Source organism: Macrotis lagotis, unplaced genomic scaffold, assembly GCF_037893015.1.
Source record: "Macrotis lagotis isolate mMagLag1 unplaced genomic scaffold, bilby.v1.9.chrom.fasta BILBYCTG019, whole genome shotgun sequence".
NCBI lineage: Eukaryota > Metazoa > Chordata > Mammalia > Peramelemorphia > Peramelidae > Macrotis > Macrotis lagotis.
The window spans coordinates 469,007-489,803 of NW_027421926.1; the positions used below are offsets into that span (position 1 = coordinate 469,007).

General features: G+C 32.1%; 1 protein-coding gene across 2 annotated transcripts in view; it reads right to left on the minus strand.

Moving 5' to 3' along the window:
• The window catches only part of LOC141504008 (uncharacterized), a 149,188-nt gene that overhangs the window by 56,701 nt on the left and 71,690 nt on the right, over nt 1–20,797 (minus strand). For both annotated transcript variants that reach the window (XM_074208856.1, XM_074208855.1), the window contains exons 19-25: nt 18,994–19,022; nt 18,820–18,898; nt 16,761–16,789; nt 16,585–16,663; nt 14,803–14,831; nt 14,626–14,707; nt 4,194–4,270 (exon numbers count right to left, since the gene is read on the minus strand). In XM_074208856.1, coding sequence (XP_074064957.1) covers nt 4,194–4,270; nt 14,626–14,707; nt 14,803–14,831; nt 16,585–16,663; nt 16,761–16,789; nt 18,820–18,898; nt 18,994–19,022 — 404 coding nt within the window. The remainder of the gene's footprint in view (nt 1–4,193; nt 4,271–14,625; nt 14,708–14,802; nt 14,832–16,584; nt 16,664–16,760; nt 16,790–18,819; nt 18,899–18,993; nt 19,023–20,797) is intronic.

Sequence of the window (20,797 nt, forward strand, 5' to 3'; positions counted from 1 at the left end):
CATATTCTATAGTTGAACACATTGAGGGAGGTGCTGTTCAGAAGCAAAACATAGCAGAGGAGGGAAAAGGAGAATGAAGGGGAAAAATACAAACGGAGGGAAGATAGCAAGGAGGGAAATAAAGAGTTAGTAATTATAACTGTGAATGTGAATAGGATGAAATCTCCCATGAAACAGAAGTGGATAGCAGAGTGGATTAAACACAAAAATCCTACAATATACTGCTTATAAGAAACACACATGAAGAAGAGAGATACAAATAACAGTAAAGCAAAAAGGCTAGAGCAGCATATTTTATGCTTCAGCTAAAGTGAAAAAAAAGCAGGGGTAGCAATCTTTATCTCAGAAAAAGCATTTGCAGGAATAGTTCTCATTAAAAGAGATATATCCTAAAATATACCACAGAATATGAAGTAATTTCAATACTAAACATGGAAGCATCAAGTGTATAGCATCCAAATTTTTAGGAGAGAAGCTAAGGAAGACATAGACAGCAAAACTCTACTGGTAGGGGACCTCAAACTTTCTCTCTCTGAATTAGATAAATCTGATAAGTATGAAGGAAATTAAGGAGGTAAACAAATTGTTAAGAAAACTTAGATCTGAAAGAAGTGTAGAGAAAATTGAATGGACTTAGAAAGGACTATACTGTTTGTTCCGAGGTTCATGGCATCAACACAAAAATAAATGACCACAGATTAGGTCATAAAAAACCTCATATTCAGTTACAGAAAGTTAGAAATATTGAATGCATCCTTTTCATGTCATGATGCAATAAAAATAAAGTGAAATGAGTGGATCAAACAAAAAATCATAAAATGAGCTATGATTTCATCCGAGAAAATGACAACAATGAGACAATATGCCAAAACTTGAGAATACAGCTAAAATCGTTATTATAGGAAATGCTATATCTCTAAAGGCTTACATGAATAAAATAAAGAGGAAATCAATAAAATGTACATACAACTAAAAAATAAAGAGAAAGAATAAATTAAAAATCACCAAATTAAATACCAAGTTCAAAATTCTGAATCTAAGGATGAAACTACTAAAATCAAAAACCAGAAATCTATTGAATTAATAAATAAAACTAAAATTGACTTTCTGAAAAAAATAAATAGATAAACCTTTGGTTAACTTAATTAAAAAAAAGAAAGCAGAACACCAAATTACTAATATCAAAAAATGAAAAAAGTGAGCAGCAAATTAAACAAATAATTCACAACTATTTTGCAAAACTGTATTCTAACAAATTCAATAATCTAAGCAAAATATACGAATATCTACAAATTATAAACTACCCAGGTTAAAAGAAGAGGAAATTAAATATATAAATTACTCTATCTCAGAAAAAGAAATTCAACATGCTATCATTGAAATCCCAAAGGAAAAAACCTGCAGGGCCTGATGAATTCACTAGTGAACTGCACATTTGTTCAAGGAACAATTAGTTCCAATTCTATATAAACTATTTGAAAATAATAAGTGAAGAAGGAGGTCTACTAAATTCCTTCTATGACACTACTATGGTGCTGATACCTAAAATGAGAATAATCAAAACAGAGAAAGGAAATTAAGGACCAACTTCCCTAATGAATATGGATGCAAAAATTTTAAATAAAATGTCAAATAGCAATTACAGTAAATAATCACTAGGATAATAATATGATCAAGTAGGATTATGCCTACTTGCAAGACTGGCTCAATATTAGGAAAACTATCAGCATAATTGACCATATCAACAACAAACCTAACAAGATTATCTCAATAGATGCTGAAAAATCTTTTGACAAAATATAACTCATCATCCTGTTTTAAAATACTTGATAGCATAGGAATAAATGGAATGTTACTGAAAAGGATGATAATGAATATCTATCTAAAACCATCAATTAGTATTATACATAAGTTAGAAGTAGTTCCAGTAAGAGCAGGGATGAAACAAGGATGCCCATTATCTCCACTGTTATTCAATATTGCATTAAAAATATTAGCTTTAGCAACAGGTGAAGAAAAAGAAATTAAAGGAATCAGAAGAGATAATGAAGAAACAAAACTCTCCCTCTTTGCAGATTATATGATGGTATACCTGGAGAACACTAGAAAAATCATCTATAAAACTACTAGTAACTTTAGCTAACCAGAGAAGTAATTGTGCAGTTTAAATGAAGACCAAAGCTTATTATCCTCAGTTTTTTTTGGTTTATTTTTTGCTTTTTTCGCAAGGCAATGGGGTTAAGTGGCTTGCCCAAGGTCACACAGCTGGGTAATTAAGTGTCTGAGGCTGGATTTGAACTCAGGTACTACTGACTCCAGGGCTGGTGCTCTATCCTCTGCGCCACCCAGCTGCCCTGATCCTCAGTTTTTAAAAGTTGTCTTATGCATTATGTCATTTTTTTCCTCCTTAATGTTTTATTTCTTCCATTTGGATCTGATTCTTCACTCACATCATTATGAATATAGATCAATGTTTAACATGGTTATAAATGCAAAGCCTCTATCAGATTGCTTTCTGTCATGGGAAAGGGGGTAGAGAAGATGAGAGGGAGAGAAGTGTAAAACGCAAAACCTTGTAAAAATGAATTGATTAAAAGCTATTATTACTGCATGTATTTGGAAAAAATGAAAATATTTAAATTTAAAAGGAGAAATTATTACTAGACTAGAGAACAGAAGAAAAGATTTACAGAATGTACAAGACACATTCTGCTCAGATTTCACCAAGAATTTGCAAAGGTTTCTCACAAAATCTTTGTGGACTAGGTGAAATATGTGGACTGTATTAAAGGAAAAGTAGGTAGCTTTGGAGTAGCTCCATTGGGAAAAACCTAATGACTATTAATTCAATATGGAAAGCAGTTAGTAGCTTTCTTTTCAGACTTATTCTGCTCAACATTTCAAATTATCAATCAGGATGAAGTGATAGACAGAATCCTCATGATATGGAGGTTACAGATAAATTAAATCACAGAACTAAATTTCTAAGGGTAATGACAAAAATAGAACAATGGAATGGTGCTAACAAGGTACAATTTAAAAGGGGAAAATTAGAAAACCCTGGACTTGGATTTTTTTAAAAAAGCAGCATATTTACACAATGGGCAAAGTAGTTTTTCATAGCAGTACATGAAGTGCTTGTTGGGGGTTCTTAAGTTTACTGTAATGTGACTAACAGAGCTAAAGTGACCTTTCCCTCCAGCAAAAGAAGTGCAGCATCCTTAGTGAGAGACATAAGAATCCTCTACTGTGTTCTAGTCAGACCACATCTGCATTATTATGTTAAGAGCATTGGGAAACTACTACTCCTTCATAGGAACTACAATAGACCTTAGAAGTCATCCATGATTCATATAACAAGAAGGTCTGCTAAGCAACTGTGAGTGTCTAGTCTAGTTTTAGGGATGTTATGATGATAGCCATCAAATATTTAGAGAATTAGAATGCAGAAGACAATCTTGACTGGTTGAACTTGGCTCTTTTAAGTCAGAACCAGGAGCCCTGGGTGCACATTATTGGAAGGAAATTATAGTTCATCGTAAGAAAAACATCCCAAATGATAAAAGCTGTGAAAATATATAATGGGAAACGTTATTTGAGTACTAAATTGTCAGTCATAGAGGAGCTTCATCTACTTTTGAGAATACTACAGACGGGATTCATTATTTCGGTTAAGGATAAATCAACTTTGATCATCAATGGCAAGATTTTATTATCATGACATCTTCAAAACCATCTATTAACATTCACATTGATAGAATTCCATGTACTTGTCTAAGATCATATGGATTTCTAAATTTTGACATTCCAGATTATTATTTTGCTATTGGTGACTAATAATTTTAGACTGTTTATAAGAAAGAATAAGATGCTCTTTCACTTGCATCTATGACATTTCTGTTCCTGCAATTATTTTGCTTACAAAGGGAAAATAATTAAATGATCATTAGCCTAAGTTAACATCCTTATCTTGCAACAAATTTGTACTACTGCCACCAGTAAACCCTATTCTGGAATTCTCCCTTTACTCTATTCATATAAAACATGAATGATGTCCCTGTACTCTACAGAAAATTTTAACTCCTGAAAGCAGACAAAAATGCATTTAAGAGTAAAGTAAGTTCAGAAAATTAGCACAAAAGCCACTTTTACTGAAATTAAATAGAAGAAATTTCAATATCATTTTTACATACCTGTTCCTGGTCACTTTTATCAAAACTTTCTTGGCTTTCCTCGGATGATCCTTTAAATTCCAATTCTTGTGGTAAATCTATATTAATATTTAAGCAAAAGTTTACATTACCCTTATATTATTTTTCCTTATATAAATGAAGATCTCCTATTATCAGCAATGACAGTTATGACAGCTTTAATTTATTATAATCAATTTTAAAATAGAAGAAATTTCTATTTTACTAATTATGACTTTAGCTGATGAATCTGTATTCTCAAATCTATTGCAAAATTTAAATTTGTTGGATCATACCCATTTTATTATAAATCATAAGAAGCTGTGATGACTTAAATGCATTTAATCTAGCTGAAATTACTACATTGGAAAATAAAAATTAAATAGAGAGGTAATGATCTGTGTGTGATCAATTTATTAGTTAGGCTAGCAGTAACCCAAAAATTGGATCAATGTTCTTTCTCAATGACCTAAGACCAGGAGGGAGGGATTACTAAGCCTTTATATAGTTTATGGAATTACAAGAGAACTAAAAACAGAGTTGGGTAGGGGTTAAAGCAATGAGCTTGGTTATAGAGTAAAAAGCATTATAGGGATGGGGACAACATGATGGATTAAGTGAAAATTGTTATTGACAGGTTAGCAACAACACGTTCCTTCTCTCTTCAATTAAAAAATGTTCATTTTGAGGCTACTTGCAAGGTTAGAGACTTCTTCAGAAAATAAGTCATTCATCTCTGAAGGACAGCATGGTTGCATATAATGATACTAGATGAGACTCCTCCAAATCTACTTCCCTCATTCAAGTTTAACAAATTTTCTTTACATAAGAGTAGAAAAGTGATTTACAAGAGAACTGGATTTCTAATTTAGCTCATTATAGGATAGATGGAGTTCTAAACTATGGTCAGTGACAAAAAAAGTCATAACTTAGGCCATGAGAGTACAAAATAATTTTAAAAAGGACAAAATCAAATAATCTGATTATTTCAAATCACAGAGAGAACAAAAACTGAATCTTAGAATATAAAACCATTGGCCAGGACTGCCTCAAAAGAAGTAGGAAAAAAATGTCCTGAAATCAATGGTGCCAAGTGGTATAGGGACATGAAAGAGCTGTCTCATTACTATACACTATAAACTTTTTCTTATTATGTGAATATATTATGAAAACAAGATATATATAGAAATGACTACAGTGGTTAAAATGAAATTCCCTGTGAAACTTTGGTTATCTCAGAGCTAGCTAGATGGGGTATGATAACATGAAGAGATATCGACAGAGGTAAAAAGAAAAGTAACAGAACTTCTAAAAATTAAATGCACAGTTCAAACAAATCTATTGAAACAAAGCCAGCATAAACAGTTAAACCTGAATATGACACAATTATCTTCACTGATATATCTTGGATAATAGAATTAAAATTACATTCACTAATATGGTAATTACATTCCATTCAAACCTATCTTATGGAAACAATTATTGGGAAACATCAACTAACCAGATAATTTGAGAAGATCCATGATTAAGTGAAGGAAGGGTGAAGATCCCATTCTTTTATAGGATACAGAAAATGGGATGGCTATTTTATATTATGGAGTTACATTGACTGTATTTAACTTTGGGGAAGATAACTAGAAACAGTTACACAGTATATCAATTTTATCCATGTGACAAATTCTTAATTTGTTCATGCACTATCAGTCAAATTACCATCCAGCTTTATGACTTTTATTTTTCTTATTTATGCATCCTGTATTTTATCTCTTAGGCAACGTGAGGAGAAACTCAACAACTTATTTCTTTCATTTATTGGATTGTCTACTCTTACTCCCTTCATCAAAAGTAATCTGTTCATGTAGTCTCTATGAAATTATTAAGATTCTTGGAGTAAGACTTTTCTTTTGTGATATCCTTTTAAAAATAACATACACTTAATTCTTTAGGATTAGAAAGAGGAGACTAGGGCAGCTAGGTGGCATAGTGGATAAAGAACCGGCCATGGAGTCAGGAGTACCTGGGTTCAAATCCAGTCTCAGAAACTTAATAATTAGCTAGCTGTGTGGCAAGCCACTTAACCCCATTTGCCTTGCAAAAACCTAAAAAAAAAGTAGAGACTAAACATGTTATGTTTAACCTATGATTTATTTAAAGTGTATTCTCAAATGAGGAAAATACCTTCTCTGTCACTTCTAGTCTTCGAGAATTGCCTAGGGAACCAAGTACCTTGATTGATTTACAAATGGATTATTTGTCACTTAGCCAGTATGTGTCGTAGATGAGACCATATCTTTTTGGCTTTGAGACCAGCTAGCTATAGATACAATTCAGTGAATGTATTTTTTTTAAAAAAGAACTGCTATTTGTTTTAAACACATTTGCCTTATTTTCCCCCAAATGTGATGAATATAAATTTGATTGTAAAATAGATTTTTTAAAAATAATCTAACTTCTTGAAGAGAAGTATTTTAACTTTCAATATTCATTGCAAATTTTGCATGAAGACAACAGTTAATAGAGTTTAGATAGTCCCTTTAAAATGTGAGCAGACTATAAATAAAGGATAATGATGCATGAAAGGGATAATCACCATATTATAAAATAACCATCCCATTTTCTGTATCCTATAAAAGAATGGGATCTTCACCCTTCCTTCACTTAATCATGGATCTTCTCAAATTATAATACATATTTCCCCCATTTTTACTGACTAATTACTAGTTATTTTCACTTTTCAAACCCATTTATCTGCCATTCACCCTAACATTAATGAAACTAGTGATTCTAAAGTTATCAATGATATCATAATTGCTATATCTGACAGAATTTATCTCGGTCTTTTTATTATTGACTTTACAGATCCTCAGAAACTGTTGAGCACCTTTGTGTGAACAGAGATGATCCCTTTTGGTAGATTTTCTTGGTTTGTTGGGAAGTGTCAAAACAGTCCATACCAGACTATCATCACATTTTGTTGGCATTACTTGACTGATTTACAAATGGATTATTTGTCATTATATACCAGCTAAATTTCAGAAAAGCATTTGACAGATTGCCTCATGGTATCTTTAAGGACAAAATGAGAAAAATGAGAACACACACAAGCTAGAAGAAGAATTAATAGATAGATGCTTGGAAGAATTTGTTGGACTTTGGTGGATTATATGCTCAAACTGAAACAAAATGTATCACAAAAGCTAGAACAATTGTATTTTTCATTAAAAGAGAAACAATGTTCAGGGGAAAAGAGATGTAAATCTGACTGATTTTTGCCTTGGTCAGATCACTTCTGAGCTTTGCTTTGGACACCACAAATTAGGGACTGGACTTCTCAGCATGTGTGTCCCTCCTGGACCTTCAAATTCAAAATGAAAAACCTGAACTGATCATGTCCACTCTTCTTCCTCCAATGCCCTCAGTTCTTTAATATTTCTTATCTTTTTTTAGACATGTCATCTTCTCAGCCATCTGGGTCTATTTTTTGACATTTATTTCATCCAAGTATGTGTCTGTGTGTATAGAGAGACACACTCATATCCAAAAGTTGCTTCCTCTGCAACATCTATTATCCTCTCATACTAAGTCAGCTGCTAGGCGCTGGCTGAGGCAGAACGCCGCAGGGACTGGGGCCCGGTGGGTGGGGCACCCGGGGGGAAGGGCTGCTGCAGATCCCACGGAATCCAAATCCATCTTTCTGCTTCATGACATCATCAACTTCTACCTGGGTTTTTGCAATAAATTAGTAACTGGTCTTCTTATCTCTGATTCCTACCTCCTCTGATCTTTTCTATGTAAAGCTGTCTATAATCTTCTTCATGCACTTAAGTAGGACATTCTCCTGCTCTGAAGCCTTCCCTAATATCCTGCTATCTCAGTTTAGGGGGCATCACTCCTATGAAACATTCCTTCCACATCCATTATGCATTTTCATGTCCTCTTCCCCCTAACTTTTCCTACAGCATTTTATAACTCTTTCCTTTGCCATCTTGACTGCAGACATTGGAACACAGTTACATGTTTGTATGTTGTATCCCTCCATAGACAATAAATTTCTTAACACAATAAGCTAGTTGTTTTATCTTTACATGCTGGAACAAAACAGTAGACACTTGATAAGCATGTGAAACATAATCAATGCTTAACATATATTAACTGGAATTGGAAAAAATACATACATTTTTGGATTTATTCACTTAATGCAAAATAGAAAAAAGTTGGCAAGTGCAAAAATGTGATTTCAGAGAATTCTGGGGCAGAGTGAAGATGGTGGTGTGAAGTTAGTATATCCCATAGCTTTTCCCTACCCAAATCTAAAAGAAGCCTCAGCACAGACACTAAAGCTACAGATCCCACCACAAAAAGGAAAAAAAAAAGTCCAAATAAATTTTTCAACTGTAGACTTTGCAGAGAATCTTCAGTAAATGTCTGCTTCGTCAGAGGAAACAGGGAAGTGAAGTGCAGGTAAGTGGCAGAGCAAGGAAAGTCAGTGCGTTGCTTTTAACCAGGTGCAGTCCAGGTCCGGACAGACTGAGAGATTGGCAATTAGCAAACCAACAGGGAGGATTCTAAGTCCAAACAAAGTCTGAGCTCTGGAAACACTAAGGCTTTCAGGACTGGGGTGGGAACATAGCCACTACATAGCCAGAACCTGGACATAAAGAAGAAAAGAAATCTCTGTACAGGCAAGGCCTGTACTGCAGAGATAAACCAAGTGCAGACCCTAGCCCCAGCACAAAAAAACTTGGGGCTATACTCCCTTTATACCAGGAGCAAAACTTAACAATCAAAATGAGCAAAGCTAAAAGCGTGTTAACCATAGAAAGCTACTAAACAGATAGAGATGATAAAAATGCCACCTCAGAAGAAGAAAGCAGTGACATATTACCTACTTGCAAAGTCTCAAAGGAGACTTTGAATTGGACTCAAGTATAAAACTTCATAGAAGAGATAAGAAAAGAATTTAAAAACAAAATAAGAGAGAAAGAAGAGAAACAAGAAAAAAATGAAATGAGAATCATGCAGGAAAATTATGAGAAATTTACCAAAGACATGAACTCCTTTTAATAATCAACTGGAAAAAGAATGTAAATCATCAAAAAATAAAATCGACCAAACAGAAAATGAATGCAATTCATTTAAAATTCAACTGACAAATTGGGAGGGGAAGACAACTCAGCAAAATGTAAAATTAACCAACGGGAAAAGAAAGCACAATTAATTGAAGAAAATAAAATCCTAAAGATGAGAATTGGGCAAATAGAAACTAAGGAGACATCAAGATAATGTAATATAATAAATAAAATAAATAATAAACAAACAAATAAATAAATAATAAAAATAATGAATAATAAATGAAAAAATAAAATAAAATAATGTAAAGTACCTAAACGTAAAGCACATATAAAGGCCCAGAAGAAGAAAAAGTTATATGAATATTAAAATTAAATTAAAATTAAAATTTCTTTGAAGCAATCTTTTTTCTTCCTTAAGTATAGAACTGCAAAACTTACATGTTTTTCTAATTTGGGGTCTAATAAACTGCGATAAGATAATAATTTAAGAACATTAAATTCAATTCTTTCACAAAGTTGATGCTCTAATGAGCAATAATGCAATGAGACTGATTGTTCAATTGTACTGCAAATGTTCATAGTGTAGATGATTCCCTAATTAGTTTCAAATTTTGACAGATCAGAGAGATTTTAAAATAATTTGTATTTTTAGCACTCACTGAAGAAAAGGGTTTTGAAAAGGTATTGAAACAAATGGTTTCAATACAGTACACTTTCATGTTAGCAATTTATGTTCATTTTTCCATATACACGTTGCTACTGGCATTCTTCTATTTCTATCAATAAATCCATCTTAAAGTTTGTTGATTCATTCATGAAAGAAGGTAGATAAAATAGACTAAGAAATGAAGAACCAAAACATTTAATTTTCACAGGTACTACAAAATAGCAAAATTTGTTTTAATCATCTCAATAACTCAATTAGTTTTTTAATTACTTATTACTGAAAGAGATATACTGGGGGCGGCTAGGTGGCAGGAGTACCTAAGTTCAAATCTGGTTTCAGACACTTAATAATTACCTAGCTGTGGGGCCTTGGGCAAGCCACTTAACACCACTTCCTTGCAGAAAATAAATAAATAAATAGAAAGGAAAGAGATATACTGTACAGAAGAGGGGAGAGATTAGTCTGGTTGATCTCTGCCTTGGTCAAACCACATCTGGATTATTGTGCTTGCTTTTTTTTACAAATTTTAGGACTAGAGTTCTCAGTCTAGTTTGCCATCCTGGAACTTCAAATTCAATATGAACAAATCTGAAATCACTTCCTTTCCTTCTCTCCTAAATCTCCAACATCCTTGATCCTTTAAGAGTTCTTATTTTTGTTAAAGAAAAGTCATCTTCTTTGTCCTTAAGTTCTATATATTTGACACATCCTTTTATCCACATATGAATGTGTACTTAGACCAAAAAATATCCAAAAGTTGATCAGTCCTTTAGATTCTACCTCCACAACATCTAACATGCACTGCTTTTCCTTCATTTCCAAAGTCACCTTTCTATAAGAATACATCAACTTTTACTGTTTTTCCTGAGAAAAATTACTCTCTTATTTTCAATTCCTATATTCTCTGATCTTTTCTAATCCAAAGGTGTCTATAATATTCTTTTTTAGATTTACCTTTAATAGTTATTTACGCATTACAAATATAGTCTTGTTGTAAAAATAAACACAATCCCCCTGCCCTCACAAAAATAAAAAAAAAAAAAAGCTTCATGAAAAATAAAGTAAAAATAAAAGAAAAAAAGTACTTTAGTCTGTGTTCAGACCATCAGCTCTGTCTCTGGAATGGATTGCATTCTTTAGCAGAAGTCCATCAGAGAAGTTATTTCCATATTTTTCCCCACAATTGCTATTGCTGATTGTACTTCCCTCCATCCATTCCTCCTTACTCCCATTTGTTCTTTTTGCTCTCTTCTTCCATTCTCCATACTCAAAAGTGGCATATGGGGGAGCCAAGCAGTGCAGTAGCTCTTGGGGTCAGGAGGACCTGAGCCAAATCCCATCCCAGATACCCAATCACCACCCAGCTCTGTGGAACCAAACAAACCAGCCAATCCCACCACCTTGTAAAATGTAAAAAAAATAATGTATTGTTTCTGAGTATCCTCTCCCATGTTCTACTCTCTCTTCTATGACCTGCATCCACATCCCTCTGTCTGCTTTCTCCTCAACCCATTTCTCTTTTTTCCTTTAGGGTAAAAGATGTATAGGCCACATGAAATGTATATTTTTCTATCCACTCTGAGACATTTCCATTGAGAGTGAAGGCTCACTCATTTCCCCTCACCTTCCCCCTTCCACTCTATTGCAAAAGCTATTTCTTGTCTCTTTTAAGTGAAATTCCTGACCGGAGTTTTTCTTTCCTTTTCTTTCTTTTTTTTTTTTTTTTTGATTTTCTACTTTCTCTGGTCTTTTCTGTCCAAAAGTGTCTATAATCTTCAGAATGTAATTAAATAGGCCATTTTTTCCTGCTCTTAAGCAAACTCTAGTACCCAATTGTCTCAGTTCATGAAGCATAAGCCCTCTTCCCCTCAGTTTTCTAGTGCACTTTTATCTCTATCCCTTGCCTCTATTACTCCAGAAGTAGAAACAATTTATCATTTTGTATGGTGTATCCATTCAAAGACACTAAATTCCTTGAGGCAAAAACCTTCTTATACTTGCAGGCTGCAATAAAATAGTAGGGAAAGATATACATGGGATACGTGTGACAATACATATATTATTGGATTTCTGTACCTTCACACGGTATTAAATATCCATAATCATCAAACTGATACATGAAAATGGTGTTCAGCACCAAAATCTTCTAGATAAGGTTATTACAAATTCACACATATATATATATATATATATATATATATATATATACATATATGAAGATGAGGGAAAAGGAAAATACTATAAATGTCATCAACATCAACTAAACCAAATTCTTACATGAAAACAAAAATACTAATTGGTTATCAATCAAGAAAAATTGGGAATATGAATAGTGAGAATTCTTTAAAATAGACTTCTTTTTGTCATTAATTATGGAATCATACGACTTACTTGACTGTTGTTTTTCCTTAAGTTTTTTTTCTACATTTTGCTTTGATAAAGAATCATCCAGTACAATAATGTATATTATGGTCTATGTTAAATGCCAAATTAGTTATAGTAAATGTTTCAGCAAAAATCAGATAATCGATCATTATAAAATATCAATTTAAATACCTGACAATTAGGATGCTTCTCAGGAGAATAAGAAAATAGAATAAAAGTTTTATTATCAACTTAACTGAAACACTGTGTTCAATCCCAATTTCATGCAAAATAAATAGGCTTGGTTTCATTCCATTACTGGATTTAAAGCAAGAACATTTTAATTTAGCATAATTCTAAATATGGTATTTGCATGACAGCAATTAATATCAATATTAGCACTTGCAATAAAACAAGACTGTAGTGTTAGCATAGCCTGTAATTTACACTTCACACAGTTCAGATGTCAGGAAACTGAAAGATAAATATGAAGATATAATTGAATTAGCATGCCCATCAATGACTCACATTCATCAAAATTTTTTAAAAAAATGGAAAATCAAGTACCACAGCGGGTTACAGTGAAGGTTGGTACTTCAATCTAAGCAACAAGACTGATTTTAATTATACTACAAACACTCATAGCATGGATGATTCCTCATTTTGTTTTAAAATATGCAAAATTAGGAAATATATTAATGATAAGGGTTAAATAGATTTTTTAAAAATCTATTAACAATATTCTTAGCGCTGAAGAAAAGGGCTACAAAAAATGTTCTTAAGATATCCACTAACATGTACATTTGCATGGTAATAAGATATATTCACTTACTTCCATACAAACACCTACTGGCATTTCTCAATTTCTTGCATCTGTCAATAAATCCATCTTAAACCTTTGTGATCCATTCATGAGAAGGTAGACAAAACACATGTAAGAAATGATGTGCCAAACGTTTTGATTTTCAAAATCATTTTTTTAAGGTTTTTTGCAAAGCAAATGGGGTTAAGTAGCTTGCCCAAGGCCACACAGCTAGGCAATTATTAAGTGTCTGAGATTGGATTGGAACCCAGGTACTCCTCACTCCAGGGCTGGTGCTTTATCCACTACACCACCTAGCCACCCTGTCAAAATCATTCTAACAGAAAAAATTGTTTTAATCATCTCAATGATTAATTCAATGATGAAATAACTAGTTATTACAGGAGATATATTGTAAAGAGGAAGGGAGAAATTAGTCTGGCTGATCTCTGCCTTTGATACACCAAACATGAATATCATGCTTGTTCTAGACACCACATTTCATGATTGGACCTATTAGTCTGTATGCCTCTCCTGGACCTTCAAATTCAACAGGAACACATCTGAACTCATCAATTCTTTCCCTCCTCTCCACCTTCTCCACAGGTGTCACTTCTTTAAAATTCCTTATTTTTGGTAGACAGATCATCTTCTTAATCCTCCAGGTCTGTATGTTTCACCCTCATTTTATCCTTATATATATATACAAAATCATATCCAAAATTTGTTAAGTCCCATTAATTCTTCCTCCACAATATCCAACATTCACTGCCTTTTGTTCATTCCCAAATCCACCTTTTTACTTCAACACATCATCAACTTTTACTGATTTGGGGGGAGGGAAATATTACTAATTAGTTTTCTATTTTTCTCCTACTTTCTTTGGTCTTTTCTATCCAAAGATGTCAATAATCTGTCTAAAATATATCTACAGGTCGTTTTCCTAATCTAAAGCATTCTTTGGTACCCTGTTTCTCAGTTTAGGGACATCATAACTATAAAAAAATTCTTAACCACCACCATTACTGTTTTGTATGCCCACTTTTCTCTCAATTTTCCTAGAGTACTGCATATTGCATTAAAGATAGTACATTCCTTGAGGCAACAAACTATGTGTCTTTATCCGCACATGTTAGAATAAAACAGTCGGCAACGATTCATGTGATACATAAGAATGCTTAATGCATGTTAACTTGCATTAGGAGAATACCTAAATTAATTGATTCATGCATCTTGATGTGATTACAGAAAAAAGCCAACAATTATAAAAACAATGTGAAATAAGGTATTCAACATTCAAAAATAAAACATTCTCTTAGATACGATTTTTACAAATTCACTTATTCTTATCTATGTGAAGAAGAGAAAAAATTACAATACCATCAATATTATCTGCATCAACATAATCAAATTATTTCATGAAAATGAATAGAAATGAGGAGGCAGGGAAGAAAAATAAGAAATATGAATACTGAAAACTGTTTAAAATCTTCTTCATTTATTCCTAAATTGTGGAATTATATTACTTACAGGACTTTTGTTTTTTCTTAACTCCTTTTTCTGCTTTTTTTCTTAGGAAAAAATCTTTCATTTTGGTAGTGGATTGAATAAGCTATACAAAATAGAAAATTCAATACCAAAGAGTTAAATTTAAATTTTTCAGCAACTATCAGAAAATCAATTATTATTCAGTATCAATATTAATACCTGCCAAAAAGTATGCTTCTCAGGTTTACCTGAAAATAGAATAAAAGTTTTATTATCAACTTAACTGAAACAATGTATTAAATTCCAACTTTGTGAAAAAAGAAATTGACTTGTTGTATTACTATTAGATATAAAGTATGAATATTTTAATTTGTTACAATGATAAATATGGTATTTGCAGTATTAGAATCTTAGAATTTGCAGAATGAGACAGAAATTAGAATCAATATTAACACTTGAAATAAAACAAGACTAGTATTGGCACAAGCAGTCATTTACACTTCACACAGGACACATTTCAGGACACTGAAATACCTATGGTAAATGTTCCTTAAATTAGTATGATCATCAGTGAAACACATTAAATTTTTCCTTTTTTAAAAAAACGAAAATCAAATCCCACAGTAGGTTACATACAAAATTGATATTCCAACTCAAGCAATAGGATTCTTTAATTCGATTATAATAGAAATGCTCATAGTATGGATGATTCCTTAATTAGTTTCAAAATTTGCAAAATCAGGGAATATAGGGTAAAATAGATTTCTGAAAAATTCATTAACCATATTCATAGCACTGAAGTAAAGGGATACAAACAAATTTTCTTAGTAAGTCCACTAACATGTACATTTACATGCTAAAAATATATATGCACTTCTTTTCAATCACATAGTATTATCAAGATTCCTCAAATTCTGGAATCTGTCAGTAAATACATCTTTTTTTTTTGTTTTATTGCAAGGCAAATGGGGCTAAGTGGCTTGCCCAAGGCCACACAGCTAGGTAATTATTAAGTGTCTTAAGCCGGATTTGAACTCAGGTACTCCTGACTCCAGGGCTGGTACTCTATCCACTGGGCCACCTAGCCACCCCCACCAAATATATATTAAACCTTGATTCCATCATGAAATAAGGTAGATAAAATATATCTAAAACATAGCATCTAAGAAATGATATACCAAACTGTTCAATTTTCAGTTATTTCAAAATAGGTAAAACTGTTTAAATCATCTCAATTGCTAATTCAATGCAATAATCACTCATTCTCAAAAGAAATATAATGTACAGAGGACCACAGATTGAGCTCAGCCTTGGGCACAGTATATATAAATAACATACTTGTTTTGGATACTACATTTTATAACTGAACCTCTCAGTCTGTAGGTCCCTCCTGGATCTTAAAATACAACAGGAACAACCCTGACTCATCAATTCTTTTCTTTCTCTCCACTCTTACCACAGGGTACACTCCTTTAATATTTCTTACTGTTTTCTTAAAAAACAGGCCACTTTCTTAATGCTGAAGGTCTATATATTTTATTATATACTTAGTTATCTTTGCACGTTGGAATAAAGCAGTAAGCACTGACTTGTGTGTGATATGTGATAGAGGCTATATATATATATATATATATATATATATATATATATATATATATATATATATATGCATGTAGGTTACATGCATTATTGGATTTGCAGCACATTCGAGCGATAAAGGAAAAAAGACAGTAATTATCAAAATGTATCATAAAATGGTATTCACTACACAAAAATAAAACCTCTTAGTTTGAATTTTAAAAATTCACTTATTCCCATAAATGTTAGAGAAGGTGAAAAAAGGAATATATAATCACTTTCATCTGCATCATCTAAAGGAAATTATTCCATATAAGTAGGATCACAAATTGGGAGGTAGGGTAGAAAAAAATTAATATGCTTGTGGAAAACTATTTAAAATATATTTCGTATTTAACTAAATTACGGAATTATAAAACTTACGTGACTTTTGTTTTTTCTTAACTTGCATTACTTCTTGTTTTGAGAAAGAATCTTTCATTTTAACAGTAGGATGAATGGTCTAATGAAAAAAGTAAATTAAATACCACAATAGATATAATTACAGTTTTCCAGCAAATATTAGATAATTAGCTAAAATAAAGTATCAATATTATTACCTGCAAATTAGGATGCTTCTCAGGAGAATCTGAAAATAGCATAAAAGTTTTATTATCAACTTAATTGAAACACTGTATTCAATCACAATATCATGTAAAATAAATAGGCTTGGTTTCATTCCATTACTGGATTTAAAGTAAAAACATTTTAATTTAGCATAATTCTAAATATGGCATTTGCATGAAGGCAATTAATATCAATATTAGCACTTGCAATAAAATAAGACTGTAGTCTTGGCATAGACTGTAATTTAAAATTCACAAAGTTCAGATGTCAGGAATCTGAAAGATATATATGAACACATACTTGAATTAGCATACCCATCAATGACTCACATTATAGTCAAAATTAAAAAAAAAATGGAAAATCAAGTACCACCGGGGGTTACATTGCAGGTTGGCACTTCAATCTAAGCAACAAGATTGAATTCAATTATACTACAAATAACCATAGTATGGATGATTCTTCATTTTGTTTTAAAATTTGCAAAATTAGGAAATATATTACTAATAAGGGTAAAATAGATGTTTAAAAAATCTAATACCAATATTCTTAACACCGAAGCAAAGGGCTACAACAAATGTTCTTAAGATATCCACTAACATGTACATTTGCATATTAATAAGATATCTTTGCTTACTTCCATAGACATTTTTTTCTACTGGAATTCCTCAATTTCTTGTATCTGTCAATAAATCCATCTTAAACCTTCTTGATCCATTCATGAAAGAAGGTAGACAAAACACATCTAAGAAATGATGTGCCAAACATTTCGATTTTTAAAATCATTTCAATAGAATCCTCTCAATGATTAATTCAATGATGAAATAACTAATTATTACAGGAGATATAATTTATAAAGGAAGGGAGAAATTAGTCTGGGTGATTTCTGCCTTTGATACACCACAAGTGAATATCATGCTTGTTCTGGACACCACATTTCATGATTGGACCTATTAGTCTGTGTGTCTCTCTTGGACCTTCAAATTCAACAGGAAAACATTTGAACTCATCAATTCTTTCCCTCCTCTCCACTTTCTCCACAGGTGTCACTTCTTTAAAATTCTTTATTTTTGTTAGACAGATCATCTTCTTAATTCTCAAGGTGTGTATGTTTCACCCTCCCTTTATCCTAATATATATAAGTCAGAATCATATCCAAAATTTGTTAAATCCCATTAATTCTTCCTCCACAATATCCAACATTCACTGCCTTTTGTTCATTCCCAAATCCACCTTTTTACTTCAACACATCATCAACTTTTACTGATTTGGGGGGGAGGGAAATATTACTAATTAGTTTTCTATTTTTCTCCTACTTTCTTTGGTCTTTTCTATCCAAAGATGTCGATAATCTGGCTAAAAGTATACATACAGGTCATTTTCCTACTCTAAAGCATTCTTTGGTACCCTGTTTCTCAGTTCAGGGACATCAGACCTACAAAAAATTCTTAACCACCACCATTACCGTTTTGTATGCCCACTTTTCTCTCAATTTTCCTAGAGCACTGTGTATTCCAACAAAGATGGTACATTCCTTGAGGCAACAAACTATGTGTTTTTATCTGTACATGTTAGAACAAAACAGTCGGCAATGATTCATGTGATACATAAGAGATGCTTAATATATGTTAACTTGCATTAGAAGACTACGTATATTAAAGTAAGCACTCATTGGCATATGATATATGATAGAGGCTTTATATATTTATGTATATACATACATATGCATGTAGATTACATAAATACATCATTGGATTTACAACACACTCTAGATAAAAAAGACAGTAATTTATCAAAATGTATTATGAAATGGTACTCAGTATATAAAAATAAAACATCTTACTTTGAATTTTACAAATTCACTTATTCTCATAAATGTAGAGAAGGGGGGAAAAAGAATATGTCATCAGTTTCATCTGCGTCATCTAAACCAAATTCTTACATAAAAGGAGCATCACAAATTGGGAACCCAGGTAGAAAAATAATAATATGCTTGTGGAAAACTATTTAAAATATATTTTGTATTTAACTAAATTATGGAATTATAAAACTTACATGACTTTTGTTTTTTCTTAACATGCATTTCTTCTTGTTTTGAGAAAGAATCTTTCATTTCAATAGTAGGGTGAAAGTTCTATATAAAAATAAATCAAATACCAAGATAGATATAATTAAATTTTCCAGGAAATATCAGATAATTATCTATTTTAAAAGTATCAATATTATTACCTGCAAATTTGGATGTTGCTTTACATTATCTGAAAATGGAATAAAAATTTTATTATCCACTGTATTTAAACAGTATAATCAATTCCAAGTACATACAAAAGAAACTGGCTTTTACATTATACATGACTTAAAGTATGAATATTTTAATTTGATATGATTTTATACGTGGCATTGCTAAACATTAGTTAGAATCAATATTTTAGATCCTAATAGAATTATGAATACTTGAAATAAAGCAAGACTACTGTATTGTCACAAACAAATTCTCACAGATCAGATTTCACAGGACTCAAAATACATATGTGAATATATACATATATGAGCATGCTCATCAATGACACACATAATAGTTATGCTTTTGAAGAAATAAATAATCTGGTTCCACAGGTAATTAAATAGAAATCTGATGTTCTAATTAAAGCACTGAAAGTGATTAATTCAATTATAATAAATATGCCCATAGACTGACTATGTTCCTGAATCAGTTATATAATTTGCATGATCAGGTATTAAACAAACTGGAAAGATAAAATAGATTCTTAATATTTCCACTCAGATGAATACTTGTACATTAATAATATAAATTCATTTCTTCCCATACAGATATTGTTACTAGCATGCTTATATTTCTTGTATCCATTAATCCAACTTAAAGTCTGTTGATCCATCCATAAAAGAAATGATGTAAAAAAGTTTCAATTTTGAAAGTTGTTTTAAAAAGGATAATTGCATAATCATCTCAATGACTAAGTTAATTTTTGAATTAATGATTAACCCTTTCCAACTATGTAAATATCATTATCATAAAATAGATATTTACAAAGACACAGTAAATCTCAGATGATAAAGTTTTAAGTTTTGGAATACTTTTTTTTGCATTATTAAATTAATTGCCTATACTTCAATTCCAGTGTGTCTTAAGAATATTTTAATAAGATTCTGGGAGCTAATTTAGAGAGGTAAGCAAGAAGTCACTATAGCCCTCCCATATGCAATCCTGATCTCAGACTGAGTAAAATATAAATAGCTCTAATGAAAAAAGAAAATGAAGTAAACTACATTTTGCTAAGTTATATAGGCAATAAAGCAAAAAAAAATATTAACCATTATGCACCAAGTGCTATAGCTGTAAAAAAAAAAAAAACTTTAAGGAAGAAGTTAAGATATAGGAAGGAATAGACAACAAATCTGTGCTATACACAACTCCACCTATCCCCAAGAACTGAAAATATATAACTAAATATAAACAGAATGAAGCTAAGCGGGCAACTCGAATATTAGCAGTGTTCAATATGATGTACCTTTAGAGGAAAATGAATCAGAAATGAAAGGATTAAACCTTTTTTTCATCAGGCCCAATGGAGCTTCCCAGCAGGAACCTCCTGGCAGCTGCTCCCTAAGTGCTCAGTCCATGGAAGCTAAGGGAGTGAAGGGAGGCTGTTGAGGTCTGTCCTCTTTCCATGGAACAGGCTTCTGGGGCTTTGACTATATTCAGACCCTAGTTGCAGTCTGGGGCCCACATAGAGCAGGGGCCTTCTTCACAGTCCCAGAGAAGAGGGATTTGCTTGCACCTCCCAAAAGACCTTGAAGGAACTGAGGGTCTTGAGGGGGTGTCCCAATAATACTTAAATGTTCAAGAAGCACCCCAAAACTAGACAGAGGTTGGGGAAATGATTAAACAGAAAAAAGGAACCTGACCATAGACAATTTCTTTGGTCCCAAGGAGGACCAAAACACACACTTTGAAGATGAGAAAGTCCATGCTTCTGCATCTAAAGATTTGAAGAAATATACAAGTGGGGCT